Source organism: Prinia subflava, chromosome 1 (genome assembly GCF_021018805.1).
Source record: "Prinia subflava isolate CZ2003 ecotype Zambia chromosome 1, Cam_Psub_1.2, whole genome shotgun sequence".
NCBI classification, from domain to species: Eukaryota; Metazoa; Chordata; class Aves; order Passeriformes; family Cisticolidae; genus Prinia; species Prinia subflava.
The window spans coordinates 43699608-43717229 of NC_086247.1; the positions used below are offsets into that span (position 1 = coordinate 43699608).

Sequence of the window (17622 nt, forward strand, 5' to 3'; positions counted from 1 at the left end):
GGCAGCTGTAGTACGAGCTGCCCTTCCTCGTCCCACAGCTCTGCTGCCTCTGCTTTTGAATTGATCACCCTCAGGCTGAAAAAAGGGGTGCCTTTGAGCCCCTCCAGAGCTGTTCTGGAGAACTACTCTGATGGCTTCTTGGGGGCTGAGTGTGAAATAAACTGGGCTGTGTTTTTGGCATGGAATGGTGGCTGGTTTCCTGCTGCAGTGCCCTGGACTGACCTGCATGCGAGGGCTAAGGTGGGTGAGCAAGCCCAGCACTCACCCCAGCTGTTTGGCATGAGAGATGCCACTCAAGATCCCTAAGACCAGGAAAGGGAACAGGAATCTTTTCCACAGTGGAAACTTCTGTTTTCCATGAGGTGGGTAAGGCCACCCGAGCATTCCCTGGGCTCAGCAAACGCTCAGAGCGGCCAGTGGCTGATGCAAGCCTGTCGTTTGCAGCAACAAATTATCTGTGACTGAATCATTTTAAATATTCCCATTTTATTACAAGTAGATAATGTATTTAATGCACACAATTTAGCTTTAATTTGGAGGGGGGCAAAGTCTTCAACTCTTGAGATGGCTGTGGCTAAAACTGTTAAATCAAGCTTGTTTCCTTGTGAGCAGAAACTGTGAATAAATGCAAGTGATGGTTCTGCAGTGATGACATCAATGTGTATGAGTAGGCCAATGCTTTGAGTCCTGATTATATATATCTGTGTGTGTGTATATATAGATATGGATTGAAAAAAAAGTTTGACTCCAAAATTTACTAGAAGATGGTAAATGTTCCTCCTAGGCTAAGCAGCAAAGGAAAAAATGAGAGAGAGATGTGCTTGCATCACTTTGGGGTGGGGAGGCTTGGCAAATTATGTTGTTAGAAATCATTAAAATATATTTAAATAGAATTACCATGATGAGTGATGTAAGAGCCGTGTTTCTTCTCCTCTCCTCCCACCCCCCCAGTTTTACATGCAGAATAACAAAGTGTGTGGCTCCAGTCTGCACTCAACAGCAGCTGCTTGCATGCTGGTCAAGAATTGCAGCTGCTGTGTGTGCACGGCCTTAACCAACACAACATACACACCATACGTAAAAGATACTTTTCTGATTGAATTGACATGAAAGGAATGTCAACGAGCTGCAGGATCAGAAAGAAAGAACCAGATTTGGCATTTTTTTCTTGATTATAGCCTAACAAAAAATAAGTCCAATTAAAAAGAAGTCTTCTGCCCTCATGCATATGAAATGTATTGTGCAGGCATAACTAAGGCAGAATTTGACTCCCAAATTAACTCATTTGCTGAATGCAAAACTGAAAGAAAATCCTGATGTCCAGTTTATAAGTGTATATAATGAAAAACTGCAACAGCAGAAAAATGTATTTGTATTATATCTCTAATTCAGCAAAGTATTAATCACACTGATGTTCAGCAGCCTGTTTAAATACATGCTTAAGTACTTTACTAAGTGCTGCCTGTAAACAACTCTATATGATGGTGCATTAACATAGGACAGCGTTTATCTATATACTCTCTCCAGAGGACTGCAATTATTTTAAGTACCGTGGCAGCCAGTAGCACAGAGCTGTGGTGTCCAAATCCCAGCCTTCTGGCTAGTCCCCGTGCAGCCCTTGTCTCCCAGCTGCATTACCACTAATGTCTGCACAAGCTCGTTTAAACTTTGTTTTATTCAGCAGAATCACGACTGCTGGAATCAGCTGGGCATTTACTGGCTCCCATTAACTTCAGCTTCAGGAAAGAAAGACATGTTCAGGGCAGAGATGTCCCGTGTAAGGGTTTATCCAATATCAAGCCTCCAGCTGAAGTCCTGTTAATGCGCAGGGTGTTTTAGGAGCTTTCTGCACCATGACATATTTCACCCAGCAAGAGTGGAGCCACTGTCCTTCTGTCAGCTCCCATGCTGTCTCCAGCACTGCTCCAAGAAATGATCACTTCAGCACTCAGAAATTTGATTTTTCTTAACTGCAAAGATTTACAACATCAATAAAGCCCTGACATAGCATCCGTTTTCCTGAAGCCATGATTTGGCTCCACTCCAGCAGCTTTATTTTAGCAGCCTAGCTTTTCCTCAGAGAGGCAAGGCTGCCATGGGAAGGGGTTCCCCCCCAGGTAAAGCATTGGTGCCCACCTGAAGTAGTTGCAGTCACTTCAGGGCTTTCATTTGAAACTTTCAGTATTGGAAAATAATTCATTGTCATCAGAGAAAATAACAGAGGGAAAAGTGTTCTGGCTTTACATGGCACAAAGCAGTGCTATTCAGTGGGAATGAAGCTACAGCTTGATACCATGATTTTTTACCTCTTCTTCTAAAGTCCCTAATTACCTTTTAGCAGTATGCAAAAAATGTTCTTGAGGGCTCTATGTTTCCCCTGAGGCTCAAAGGTTTTGCAGGGTTAGGCAGGGTTAGCACCCCTGCTGGAGTGGCCCAGGGATGCAAAGCCAGGGATGGGAATCCTCTTCTTCTTCACAAAAGAAAGGCTACAGAAGTAGCACCAAATCACTGGGAAATGAATGATTACACACCAGTTTGGGGTGTTGGGAGCCCTACAGAAGGTGCAGCTGGGGTTGAGGAGTGGCTGTTTTTGGTTGGTTGGATTGGACAATGAGGGCAGACACCTGAGCTGCTCACAAGTGCACAGCTGGAATCCTTCTTGGGTGGTCTCCAGAGGTTGGTGCAAAAATGTCAGGCAAGTGTAGCAGGAAAAACAACAACAACAACAACAACAAACCACCAAAAAACCCCCCAAAACCCCACAACCCAGACAAGCAAAGGAGAGTCTGAGCTATTAGAGGTAAGCAAAGAGAATTGTGTAAACCAAATTCATATCACTCTGTGAAATCTATGGGTGAAATATATTAATAATTTAATGTCTGCTCTACTTACAAACGATTTGTGGTTATCCAGTAGAGCAACCCACAGACAGATACTAAAAACTGAGAAGCAATATTTAATTTACCCATTTTTGATCATTTCTATATCCCTTTTTAATGCATTTTTTCCTGCCACTGGTGTATACAGTACCTAGTGAACTCGGGCCCTTTAAAACTGACTGGGACCTTTAAAACAAAGGAGAACTTGAGAGCACACCAGCTGGGGCTAGGTCAGTAACATGAAGTTAGTTCAGTTATCACTATGCCACACTATAACAATTTTGGTACTCACAGTTCTACCCTGGGACTGTCCCCTCAGAGCACAACAATAATGCTGCCCTTTGTCATGCGCCCAAATAAAGCGTAACTGAGTAGCTAATTCTGATTACTTCAGGGAACTTGCTGCGGAGTTACATTAGCTGTGTTGCCAACAACTTTATCTCTGATCTTGCACATTTAGTATATTAAGACAAAGCTGTGTGATTCAACTGATTGTTTTCAAATGGGAGGTTTTGATCTTATGGTTGAAAATTAAAAGTCAATTGAAAGCAAATTGAGGAAAGTAAATTGAAGGGGCATCAAGCATATGTAGTGTCTTGGATATAGTGGTCTGGGTTGTAATTTTTGAAAATGTTTTGGGTTATCAGCACTTGTACTGTAGAGTAGAGAACAAATAACTAAGCCTTCAAGGTAATATGATCTGAAGACAAAAATTTTGTAAAATTTGCTTAGTATTGGTTTTTATCAAAACTATGTTTATGCACCCTGGTGCTAAAATAGGAATGAATTTATTTGTGAAGATCCATGAAAAGGATCTCAGCAAGTGTCCCAGACAGGTTTCTGCAGTCAATCAGATGTCCCACATATTGCAGAAAGCAGAAAGTTCTTCTAGAAAGTACTTAAGAAAACAAAATAAATCAGAGGACTTAGCCATTTGAAAGCGTACATACAGCTGATCATATGGAGCTGTCTTTGCAGACTTAATGGCTAAAATTTGACTTTAAGGACTCTACAGAATTGTAATGAAGTTATTTCTGCAATAAATATTCCATTCTGCTTCTTGGGATATGTACAGTCAGTGCAAAATTTCAGAGTTTTAGTACTGTATGAATAGGGTGCACTGGCATAAAGAGTGGGTTGCTTTCATCAGCTCATTTTGCAGGTGGTTGCCATTCTTTTTCGTTTGTCACCTGTGGAAGTTTATTGAGTCTAGGTCTTTTGTAATTCTGTTGTGGCCAAAGGATTGCAAGAGATCCAGCTGATCTGCTTTTCCCCAAGGTAGCATGCAGTAGTTGAGCCACAATGCCTGCTAGTGCTCCTGTTCCTAAGTGATTACAAATGTAAGGTAAAATGTGCTCATTTAAACAATATAATCAGTGCTTAAGATAGTTTAAGCTAGGGGCTTCTAATTGTAAAGACTGGGAGCAATTACCACAGCCCAGCTGATAAGTGGTGACTTCCTCAAGCACAGTGCTGCACCAAAGCAATAGTGTTGATCATCTGTTCATGCTCTGTAGTATGAACCAAAACTGTTTATATCAGTGGTAACCTAATTTGTGTAAAAGCACATTTATTTTAGCCAGATGTGGATCAGCAGTCTCCATATTAATATATATGATCAAATGCACTGCACTTGGGATTATATTCTGTCTATTAATTTATATAAAGACTGCAGACTCCTTAGGCAGGATCAGTCTGCATTAATGTCCAGCAGTGATGCACTGCACATTTTATCAGCATTTTTGCAATGAATTAAAAAAACAACAGCCCAAATACACTTTCTTATTTTATTTCCTTTGTGTTTCTTTTTCTGCCACATTTTTTACATCTGCTTCTCATTGTGAAAGTCCAAATTCATGAGGAATGAAAGTTAAATTGAGTTTTCACCTGCAGGGTATGTGACAGGACACACAGTTGGGCAGGCACATGTGCTCCTCTCCCAGTCCACAACTCAAGTGCAATCCTCTGAAATCCAGGTGCTGCACTGCCACTTGGGTATACCCCTGGATGTGGCTCTTTCAAGGTGTTTTTTGAGACACTTGCAGGGAAATCAGTCTGTGCAGTATTGTCTGTGACAGACTGCAAAATTCAAGTTGTTCCATTGCTGGGGTAAAGAGGCGAATGGAGGGTGTGGTTACCTCTGCCTGTACTGCTGCCCCTTGTTAGGAGCATCCTTAGCAGCTGCTCTCAGTGGTCTTTCTCTGCTGAGGCAGGAGAGCTTTCCCCATTCATACCGTACAAGGAAAAGACTGACTTCAAAATCATCCTGGCTTTTTGCTCTCCTTCTTTTGGCCATGGAGAAGGAGTCTGTAGGAGCTTACAAGGCCGGGCTGGGTCGTGAGAGGGAACTGTACAGGGGATCTCAGGTGTTGGTATTTCTGTGGAAAGCTGGAAGAAGATTCATGTTGGGAAGGAGTGTTTGGTTGTATTTTATATACAGGTTTAATGTAAATATTGTTATTGGGGAGGATGGTGCCTTCAGAGGGACAATTCTCCTTGTAAGCTGTTGGGGAAGAGAGAGAAGGCATAATTCAGCAGTGGTGGAAATGCAGGTAAATACAAGTCCCCTCTCTCCTTCCTGGATGGACTAGACGTGCTTCAGCTTCATCAGGCTTTCCCCAAAAGATCATTCTTCAGGAAGAAGAGAAGAGAACAATAATCTGGCCACCATTATGCAATTAAATTGGGGACAACTGTGTAAAGCACTGTTTTTCCATTGGAAAAGACTGACTCTCTTAGAAAAGATTTTTTTTCCTTTAATTCTGTGGTTATCTTTTTGTGTTGCAGTTTCCTCACGTCCTGTTTCCTCTTCCTTACCCCCGTAATGGGGAAGCATGCTCGCTGCTAAAAGTGAGCACGTTGTTTTTACCCAGCTTCCAGGTGATTTTTAAGAGAGAGAGGGAGAGAGATTTGGCGGCGTATTGGTGGGGACGGGAACTGTTCCTGCTGTGTTTCACTGGGACTGGCGTGTGGAGTAGAAAAGCAGACGTGTGTGGACTGCCAGAGCAATCGCTGAGTGATCCCTGCGCAGTCTGGGTGCGAGGAGCTGAGACAGGCCGGGCCAAAGCAGGTATGACTGATACCCGTGCCAGAGCCTGAGCCCCTGCCGTGCCCGCTGCGGGGAATGGCAGCCCCCGCCAGGACTGGTGCACCGAGCATTCCCGGGGTTTGCGTGCTCCGTTTGATTTCTCCCCTTTCACGCCGAACACGCAGAAGTTAACTGCTTGGGAGGAAGCTGGCTATGCCCCCCCTTCCCCCCCTTTTTTTTTTTTTTTTTTTTTTTTTTTTTTTTTTTTTTTTGTGCCGCGTTTCACCTCTTTTGTTTTTTGGTTGGCTGCCAAAGCCGAAGCCAGCAGATGATTGAGGCGCCTCTGGCCGGGGAGGGGGGAGCCCAGCACCCCATCTAGTGGCTCAGCCTCACGCTGCCGGCGGGAGGGAATGCGGCAGCAGCAGGAGGAAGAGGAGGAGGAGGAAGGCTCCTGGAGCTCCGGCCGTGGGCTTCGTAGACTTTGGACTCCGCGACACCTACGTGGGTGATCCGGAGATGCTGAAGCAGCAGGAGGGTGTTAGCTGTCTGTCAGACCTGCGGTGAATCACACACCGGGGACTCGCACCCAGCCTAGGAAGTGTTAGACAGCAATACTAAGCCCTCTGGAGTTAAGAAATGTGAGAATTAAGCTACCTCTGCAACCTTAATTCGGCCTCTGTTTGCATAAGCACTAAGATAAAATCTCCAATGATATCACACTATTCTTTGTCACACGTCAGTGCACAGAAGGGACTGCACTGAATTTCTGCTCACAGCATTTCTCCTCTGGTGTTCAGCAAGTAGATCCTGTCTGTCACATGCTTCTGAAATATTCTTCAGAAGACAGAATTTTTTCACAAGGTTTTCTTCACAGACTTCACAACAACAGAGGCCAACAGCTTCATGGACATTCATTGTGATTATTTTTATACCATCCTCTTTGGGAGGAGCATGGTCTATCATTGTTCCTATTTTGCAGATGGGAACAGAGGTGCAATGTGATTAAAGTAAAAGGTATTCTTTATTTTGGAGTGCCTATTTCAAGGCCTCACAGACCATGCTTCCCAGATGGCCTCTCCCACCTACTTCTGTTACAGCAGCGAGCACAGAGCTCCTGCGTATCAGGTACAGGGATCAAATCAGGCTCTGAAAATAAAGCACAGATAATTAGTGTTCTCAGAACAGGAGAAATAGGTAGCTGTAGAAAAAAACCAGTTTAAACTAAAATTAAAAGATACTTTCTGTTTTTCAGGATCATTTTTCTGCCAGATTCTTGCTTTGAAAAGGACTCAGTGGGGGGTTCTGAGCAGAGATGGTGCTAACATGAGGAGTGACCTGGATTGCCTGGGCTGTAGGAGGGACAGGGCCACAGTAACCCTGGGTTAAACCCATTTCAATGGCTTGGTATTATGTGCTGAGGTTATAGTTCCACAAGCATTACAAGCTGATCCAAACTGGTGCTGCTGCTAGTACATCAGTCCTTCCCTTCTTCTTGTGGCCTCGCACTCCTGCTCACTCCAATTTGTGTGGCCTGGCAGGGAAGCCTAGTGGGGAACAGATCAGAGTTAAATTCAGTGCACCTTAAAAAAATAATGTGGTTTCCCAATTGTTATTTTCTTGGCTTCCTGCATGCATTGGCCATCACAAAGATTGATGGATCCTGAGATAAGGGGCTAAAGTGTTTTTTGCAGCGGCAATTTCCACAGACCTTTGGTGTGCATGGGATGGACCTTCAGGAAAAAGGTTCTCCTGGGAACCAGGGGGAGTAAATACAACTGGGTTCCACCCAGATGTGCTGACAGCAGAGCAATGCGAAGACTGCAGGACTCAAGGAGTTCTGAATCAGTATGTACTGCTGTGTTTGCAGATTTTGCTCTTCCTTTAGTCCCAGTACTTTTGCTGTGTCCCCTCTGACCTGTCATGATCCATCCCTGCCCTTTTCAGTTTCATTCCCTTCTTCACTTCAGTCTCCACCAGAATCTGGTCCAAGCTGTGTTTACTAGCACAGTGAGTCCCAGTTTTGTTCTTGAAGACTCTGTGTCTCAGTCCTTGCTTTCCTTCACCTAACCAACTGAAAATGATACCTTTCTGAACAATTCTCTTTGCAAAATAAATCATCTTTCAACAAAAGATGCAAGCTGTTTGAGGATATTTATATTAAATATATTTTTAAATTATAAAATACACAGTTAGGTATATTTTAAGTCTTTGGGATTGATCACAACAGCTTTACTTTAGTCTGCTGTGTGTGTTGAATCTGGCAGTGCCAGCATGGCCAGTGATTTGAATTAACATGACCTTTCATCCTGTTTGTCAGCACCCCATGACCATGCACTAGTGTGTGATTTGTGAATTACTTGTGATTCCGGGTGAACGTGGTTCAGACCACGAATTCTGACACCTCTTGGTTTAAATAGAAGATACCTGTGCTGTGATACTCAGCTTGGTAGTCAGTTTTGAGAAACGTGATTTTCCTTCTGTTTCCTGAATGCTTTCTAAATCCACAAGAGGTTTTCGAGAACACAGGTGTATGGGTACTTATATGGAGTGAATTTTTTTGATTGTTAGTAGGCATCACAACACGTTTTTCACAGCTGTTTTTTTATGAAAATATTAAACAGTGCTGTTTTCATACAAAGCAGAAGAAAAATAACATAAATTTAGTCCACAACTATCAATGATTTTTTTTTTCAGCTATACATTCTGATTTTTCCTTCTGTGTATAGATTTACAAGGTAAATCTGTGCAAATTTTACATAAGAGTGTGGTTTTGCTGCCTAGGTCAATTCCTGCCCTGAATTTGAAAATTTTCTGTGTGTCTGTCTCTCCCTTCCTTAGTAGATCAGCTGTGGAGAAAGGTCTAGGAGAGAAACATTTTTGCCTTGTTTCTGTTGGAGAAATCAGTCTTTGGTGTTGCTAATTTATGTGGTTCAATTCCTGTGCTTCCTTCTGTATTTGTGTTTGTCTAGCTACTATGTGGACAGCCCTGCTTCTGCATGCTGTGATTGGGCATGTTAGAAGTTAGGCATGTTGGAATTTCAGGCTTTTCTTCAGATACCCATATGAAGTATATATCTTCTGGGAAAGGAAGATTTTTTCCAGGTGAGAGGCATTGGACAGATCTATCCACCACCTGCTGTAGGTCTAGTGTAGTGCTTCAGGTATGGACTGGACTTTCTTGTAAACAAAACCTTTCATTTGCAAATATTGAAATGAAAACTTAAAAAATTTTAGCAGTGCGTTCCATTTTATCTGTTATGAATGAACTTAGGTGTATCGAAACTGCTTTTTTAGTAGGGTGAAATATGGGTATATCCTTCCTCCAGGTAGAGTTTTCCAGATGGAAAATCACATTTTTCTTTCCCTAGAATGACTTTGAGAGTTAGTGGGAAGAAGCAAAACCCTAAATAACTCTAAAGTGGTATGTCAGTTGAGCTGAGAGCACAGTAGGAAGTAGTGAGAGCGAGAGAGAAGATTGTGGAAGACTTGGGTTTTGGGGCGGTAGGGGCCAAATAAGACACTGCTGCATGTGGTGAATGCCTTTAAAGACATGGGTCCCCAAGGAGCATCAACAGGATCCAGCCAGGGAAACATAAGGAGGGGCTGTGATTGTTCTGAGCTTGGGAAGTTGCTTTCAGAGGAGACCAGGACAATGTGTGCGTCTCAAGGTGAGGTAGAAATTGGGCCATAAATGAATACGGCTGGTCACAAGCGGTTGACACACAATTCCTGGTTACGGTTTTCTGCCCTGTGGCACTGTTGGAGAAGGGAATGCATGTCTTTGAGCTGACATCTTGGAGAATCTGAAAGCCCCCAGTGGGACAAAATAGTATTTCTTTCCAGAGCTTTCTAGCAACTCTGCAGTGGTTTTCTCCCATCAGGGACTACTCATCATTTCGTCCATGAGAAGCTTTTGTTGTGCAAAATGTCACATCATGAGACTGTCATGATGTGACAAGATGTCATTTCCCAGGAATACATGTTGGGCTCCACTTCACCGACTGTAAACCCAGGCCTGAGTAGGTACACAAGATATTCTACTGGGGAGCAACCATCACTGAGGTAACATTGCATAACTCATGGTGGTGGACAAGTGTCTCTTGATAAATGGTCTGTGGAAATCCATGGGGCATCTGGATGGTGAGGGGCAATCTTCAGCTGGTAGGTGGGTAAGCAGGGAATAATAAAACAAGAAAAATTGTAACTTGGAACCTTTCCACAGGACCAGGCATTATATCCTCTGCTCCAAGCTGTGCCAGGATTTTTGGCGTACTCACTTACAGGAGCTTCTCAGACCTGCACCAGCAGCTGAAATGCACATGGGGAAGGCAGTAGGGGAGCACAGCAGAGTGTGTATAGGTTTTCTGTGCACTTCATGGAGAAGATTGTGTTGGGGTTTTGATACAGGAACATCAATTTTTAAGGTGGGAGTGCAGTATTTATCTACCTTATTTAATCACTGTTGATCCAAGTAGGCAGCTTTATTTAAATGAAATCCAAATGAAATGGGTGCTTGCAGCTTTTAAAAAGTATGGATAAAATTTGTTAATGCGAACAGCCAAATATATATGTTACTGAAAACCCAATAGAACCTTCTGCCATAGGGTGAATTTTACCCACTGAAACACAGGTCTGTACTCAGAACCTGCATCCAGGTAACTTTAAAGCAATTTATTTCCGGAGGGAGCCGAACATGCCAGCTATTCCTGATGTTATGTTTTCCTGATCTGGTGTGTCAGCATGAATTTAAGTGTCTTATTTTGATGGTCACATATGAAAATTTTAGCTCACTAAAACAACTAAACCAAGAAACTCCCTGACCTCTGGAAAAACCTGGCTGGTGTTACTCCAGAGAATGTATAAAAGAATAACTCTTGACATTTGAATGAAAAAAAAAAAGACTTTTCATTAAGAAATATTTTCACAATGAGAAATACTATAATTAATATGAAATGTGATTCACTGGGTTGTGAATGGAATTTGATCTGCTCAGATAACTCTTTCTTGGTGCTTATGTTATCCTGCACACTCAGTAGAAGTATGGACTGTATCCTAGATGAACTCAGCAGCTCTGTGCCCCTCCTGCTTGTGATGGCTTGAATGAAGTTGCCACAAAGCTGTCATGGGAAGGAAGAGGCAGTGAAGTTTCCAGTTGAGCTGATGTTGTTCTCAGTGGTGCAGCTGGACCAGAGCTGTATCAGTTATATTACCTCAAAGGTGACTTTGAGGCACAGTGCTTCATCGTGACACTTCCTGCTTATGGTAATTGCTGTTGGATGGTCTCAGGCTTCCCCCAGTGAGTTGAGCTCAGACTCAAGGCTGACATTGGTATGTTACCAGAAAAAACATCTCACATGTATTTCCTTGAATTTGAGGTGATAGAATGCAGTTTGGCCATGAATATTGACAGGGGTATTTTCCATCTATGTTGATCATTCTCTTAACTTTCTTTCATTATCTTTTGAGTAGAAAATACCAATGGATGAATATCTGATGCCTTTAAAGCCAGTGCAAAACTACCACCACATTCACCGAGGCCAGAATTTTGTACTTCTTGTGGTCAGTCTTTCCCCATAATTATTAAATAAAAAACAATTGAAGAGAACAATTCACAGAGGAATCGTGGTGTTTATTTATGTAACCTCCTTGGTGAGAAATAACAAGTAACCTTCTATAATAAATGCATAATCTTTCTGCAAATGATGTATGAAACACAGAAAGGTGAACAGTATCTGATATTTTGTTCTCAGGAAATAATTGGACCAGCTGTGGTCTGCCCAGCATTTTGCCAATAGGGTTGGGAATGAAATGAATGTTGTGTCTCTGCATGAATATTGTGTCTCTGCCATGAGCAAATCACAGTCCCCTAAAGTGAGTCTGTAGGAGCTTTCTCCTTTGTGGAAAGAGACATCTCTCATTGCACTGCCCTCTGCAGAGCTGTAGAAATAACCAGGTTTCAAGAAGCAGTAGTTGAATGTTATGTAGTCAACAGGATAGGCTGTTAATATTGTGGAAGGTCATCACTGAATCCATATGTCCTCTGAAAATGACATCTTTGTTCTGGAAACACACTCTTCTCATGCGTCATATGCACAGGGGATTAGAGATGCTGAGCATGACTTCTTGGTGTGTACTGAGTCTTGAAGGAGCTACATTCAAGCTGTGCAGTAGTTGAGAAAGAGATTTCTTGGCTTTTCTTCCAGTACCTCCTGTGTCTCAAGTAGCTGACTGATTCAGGACAGTGAAAAATCTGTGGGGTTGGGGTTTTTTGTTGTTGTGGTTTGGTTTTGGGCTTTCTGGTTTGGGGTTGTTTTGGTTTTTTGTTTTGTGTAGAGGAATTGAGTAGAATTTCTGAAAGGAGTATTTAGCAGAGCAGGGGAATGGCTATAGCCTGTATCACAAATTTCAGGTCTCCTGGGACCAGAGCTCATTCTCCTTCTGTCTTCTTCCCTGGTAGTTAGTGTTGAAGCAACAATAGCCAGGGAAAGGTGTAAGGAGAAGTAGGAACTGATGACCCTTTGATTAATTTACGGAGAATAACCAGGTGCTGTTTCCTAAATGGGCAATAATTGGCAGAAACTAAGCAAAACTGGGTGAGACAAAGAGCACACATTGTTGCTTGTTAGATGCATGAGGTGTATCATGGAGGTGCCTTTGAAGCAAAATTGCAACTGGTTGACCTCACAGGCTTCACAGTTGAGAGTGTTTGATTTCATGAGCATTTGGCTATAACCTGTGGTCTCTGATTTTGAAAGTAGGTCCCAGAACATTGTCTGGTGCTTTTTATTAGCTGAGCTTTGGCATATATCAGGAATTTCTTCTTGGGATATCTATACTGGTATGCAGTGCTGCTGTGTCTTCCACTTGCATCTCTATCTGTAGAACCATGGTCATCTCCTGCACAATGTCACTGATGTTTGTGTAGTGGAGTATTTCTTAGCAAACACCACTGCAGTCTTGGACTCCACTGCCTTCCAGATCATTCTCAAATATAAATCTTCCATTAGGTTTTGACCTAGACAGCTTTGCCTGTTACATATTTGTACCTGAGAAATTCCCTCCACCTTACTGAGTGTCTCCTACCAATCATACATCAAGTGCATGGGAAGGAGGCTGGTGGGAGTGCTGTCTTCAGTAGGGCTGTTTGCACTTGTTTATTCTCTTGGTGCAGGAAAGCATGGGCATCCTGAGCTTTGGGAAATATGTGTGAGGGGCAGGGACTTAGGAGAGGTTGTTTCTGCCCACTCCAACTACTCTATTTATATCTGTCTATCTCACATATTTCCCTGGCACCTATCACCTTGGCATGTTTCTCAGATGACCATGGCTTTTTTTATCTTCTCCTCCTTTTAGTAGTGTTTTCACTTTCTTTTTAAATCAGTTTTTAATAAAGTTAAGAATTTTTGCACAGGGTTTTATAAACATGTGTTATTAAATTTTAAATCTGTTTTGAAAGTGCCTCTATCCTACTCCCTCCTAGTAAAGTGACCTTTTTAAATGGAGGGAAGTGGGTTTAGATGACAGTCATGATAAATGCGGTCATGTTCACTCAATAAAATAAGGCCCAGTGCATTTGAGGATAAATCAGTGAAATGTACAGCCCCACCTGTCTGTCTCCATCATTCATTTCCACTGTCACTTTCACAGTGGCTGATGGATCACAGTTGCTGTAAAATTAGACAGCCTTTAATCTCATTTCATCCTGATTAGCTTCTCCTTACCCTTTCCCTCTAACTCACTGACTGACACGCTAAAAACTCACGCCGGGCTGTGTTTGAGCGTGGCGTACCAACTTCTCTTCAAATACCCTTTTTGTGGGGCAGGCAGGTGTTCCAATGAGTTGAAATAAAAAAATGAGAGGATGGGATTTTCACACTATTAAAACCAAACAGCAGACAAAGACTCATATGAAATTAATGAAAGCAGCAGCCTGGGCAGACTGTGTGATGGGCCAAATTCCTCCTGTTACACCCTGGCAAGAGCAGTGAGTTTGAGTGCTTCTACCAGATACTGAATTTAGCGTGCTCATTGCTATGTAATTTTGACTGTTGTCTATGAAGAGTTAGATCCTATCTGGATGTATGTTCACAAAAATCATAGGGTTTAGTGCAAGTTTTCTGTGCTCTCAAAGGACATTTTATACCAGAAAAAAATATTGTTCATTCACATAGTTTTGATTTCTGTGTATAACTCCTGATTCTGAGGGCTGAAGGAGAAAGACTTTGAGGTGGTTGATTTCCCAATTAGAATTCCTTCCCTCTTACATGTCCACGGTGTTGCTCCATCCTCCTTGTTTTGTCCAGCTCCCTTCAGCCCCATGGGTAGATTCATGAGACTAAGAACAGAGTTTTCCCCAAAGCTCTGAGAGAAACAAAGGTCACAGTAAAGGTCTGCAGTGTTTTATTGCAGTCACCTTTCTTTCTGAAGGCCAAATACTACCCTTCTTTCTAAGGCAAGCTTCCTTTTAACTTTCCTGTGAGTTATGGATGGTAGTTTGGGTCATCTGGGCCCAATCCTGTATCAGTAGGAATGTTGCCATCAATTTCAGTAGGAGCCAGGATTAAGCCATTAGTTTTCAAGGTTTAATTATCATAATAATTATGGGAGTCTTACTGCATACCTTATATGCATGGGAACAGCAGAAAAGCTTAAAGCCAAATTTCTTCCTCTACTGACCCTGTTTGTGTCAATATGGTGGATAAATAAACACAAATGTTTGCAAAAGTGAAAATACAACGTGAAAAATATGCATGTTTGCTGCCTGCAGACAATTTTTTCTATAAATGCTGGAGCTCTCCAGACTGACCAACAGAAGAGGTTGAGGGTACAACCACCAGCTTGGACCTAATTGGAAACCATAACAGAGCACTGTATTACTTAAAACTTGGAGCTGTTACAGACTGATCCTGGGGAGTCTCTTCTTGAGAGGAAGGGTCCCAAAAAGCATCTAAGGAAGGCAGCAAATTTCTCATAGGAGACCAAATTCCTTATTTACTACAAGCATCCACAAAATCAAGAAGAGTTCTGTGGTTTTGAGAGAGAATATTTTAAAATAGGAGAATGTCTAAGACCAAAGAGTGAGGTGATGATGATATGGTGTCTCAGAAGATAGCAGAAATGGACTTCATTCTTTCATCCTACTGTAGGAATCTCTAGGTAGTATAAAATCTTCTGCAGTGTCTAGTATAAGATTAGTTCCCAATTAATATAAATTGAATCAGTAACAAATAACCGTAATTAATGAACTTTCACTGTACCTGGCTGCCTAATTTAAGAACTGCTTCACTTACATGGCTTGTAAGAACATGGACTATGAAGAAGATACTCGACCTTTACTAGAAACTAAAAACATACCTTATTTATTCATCATTGCCTAGGCAAAAACTTCAGTAAGAAGCTTAAATGAGCCCACTTGATCTTTAAGAAAATGTGTCCTAGATAGCAAAGCTGTGCGTATTTCTTATTATTATTATTTGCATATGCTATACTGCACAACTGCATTCTGAGAAAAATAAAAGATAATAAAACAAATGAAATGAGAGATATATCACCCAAAATAATCCAAGTGTGAGATAGGCTGCCTCTTTTTTTTTTTTTTTTTTTTTTTTGGCATTGGCAAAAGAGCACAAAGTAAGAGCTGGCCCTGAGTCATATTGATTTCCCACTGCACTGGTTTCCTAAGTGCTCTGTTGATCCGTGTCAAGCAATAAGTTCCCTGCCTGTACATGCACATCACCTCCCCATTTGTCCTCACCTAGATTTAAGGTGCCCATATGATGAGCTGAACAAGGACATCATTTTTCCTACTGGTGTCACTGGGCCAAAACTACTCTGTGTGGTATAGTAACTAATGCTGTATAAGTTCACATTTTCTATATAATATCATTATACTGGCTATGGCACTCTGCAATAATATGTGTGTATTATGTACATGTAATCCTTGTTTTTGTGTTTTAGCATTTGCAGAGAAAATGTAAATTTTAAGAAATAGATGTTTGCATCTGTAGCGGGTCCAGAGTAATCATGATACCTCCCCCCATAAAAAAGGGATATTGCAAATCTAATGCCACAGTTTTGATCTCTGTTAACAAAGGGCTTCCTGATTAGATGAATAGAAGATGTGTGATTGTGCTGCTAATGACATTGTACAGGAAATTAAGCGTATACATTTGGAAAAGGCATTAAATCAGCAGGACCTTAATTTAAAAACTTAAAACTGTATGGAAATGCAGCTTGCTCATTGCTGTGTAATAGAAAGCTACTGAACATACTGACTCTTGTTGTGGAAACATTACCAGCAGAACAAAGCTGGGATGAGGGGTTTTTTTAATGTTTTCTAACATACTACGATTCCTAGCATCTGCTTATTTTCAGGGAAATATCACGCAACTTCACCCCTTTTTACAAGTTCTTTTTAGATCAGCATGTACAGTACTTGGGCAGGTAAGGGGGCACTGAGGGACCAGAATTCCTGATTTTTTCCTTAATTATTTGCAAAATTGAATTACATAAGTTCACTAATGAGTGGCTTTGTCTGCTGCTACGTCAGTGTTCGTACATGCCTGGGGTGACACATTCTCATATTATTTCATGCAGATGGTAAAGAGGAAATATTTGATAAAATCAATGTCCTGAGCTGACAAAGAATTCTTGCTTTGCTTGCAGTTATGCCATACAACAGTGCCCATCACTGTGTTGTGGAAGTGGAAAACTTCTTGTTCGTGCTGGGAGGAGAAGACCAGTGGAACCCTAATGGTATGTACAGAATATTAAAAGGCAAAGGGAGCATCTGCCTTCCTGCCTTCCTGTGCCTTCCTGTCGGTCAGGTCAGCTGATGTAGTAATTAGCAAGGGATTTTGAGGACCTTCAGTCTAATTGTTGAACCTAGTAAAGGCTACTCTTTAGTACTGATATAATAAATATCTGATACTTTAGCATTAGCATCTCTGTCATTCATCAGCTCCCACCTCCCTTGAGAAATGCCACAGGCAGCAGAACAGACTTCAAGTGCATGCACCAGGCAGCAGCTGTTAAGAATTTTAACCTTCATTTCCAGGCTCCTTCCAGTCATAATATAATAATGCAATTGCAGTAGATGAATGCTTCTTTTCTATTGTCAAACAAGATACTCGCGGCTCAAGTTGTTAATGTGTTAATTATCTAGACTTTGAGATTCTTAAACTGATCCTTTTTTCAGTCTTGTGCAAGAGCTTCTCATATAGATTATCTGCTGCTACCTTCTTTGATTTGATTACTTCATAAATTTACCGCAAAGAGAAATTAAACAATTTAACAGGCTTCTGAGCAAAGCAAAAGGAGAATACCATGCCTTGCAAAATTCACAGAATTGTCAAGACATTGTTAAAAAGCTTGCACACGAAGAAAGAGTTGTAGTTGTAGCAGTCTGTGTAACAGAGATAATTATGACTGAGAAACCATAAAACAGCTTGCAGGTACACATTTTTACTTTAAAACACCAGAGGATCCAGCTGAAATTACATATACTGCATATATTTTATTGTGAATACCCCATTTCAGCATCTGCACTAAACCAAATTATAGAAAATTGTTACATCTGTTCACTCCCTAAAACCTGAGACAAACAATCCAGGCCACCCTATAAGCATGTTTCTGGTGTAGTTAAGAATATCACTACTTGTCTTAGGAGAAGGGCCCCTTAGTTCTATTGTGGAATGTCCTTTATTTGAAGCAGGA

The 17622-nt window shown here is 41.6% G+C and overlaps 1 protein-coding gene across 3 annotated transcripts in view; it reads left to right on the plus strand.

The window, feature by feature from the left end:
- KLHL14 (kelch like family member 14) overlaps positions 1-17622 on the plus strand; it is a 61148-nt gene that overhangs the window by 27207 nt on the left and 16319 nt on the right. For all 3 annotated transcript variants that reach the window (XM_063394819.1, XM_063394818.1, XM_063394817.1), the window contains exon 4: positions 16573-16662. In XM_063394819.1, the coding sequence (XP_063250889.1) occupies positions 16573-16662 (90 nt within the window). The remainder of the gene's footprint in view (positions 1-16572; positions 16663-17622) is intronic.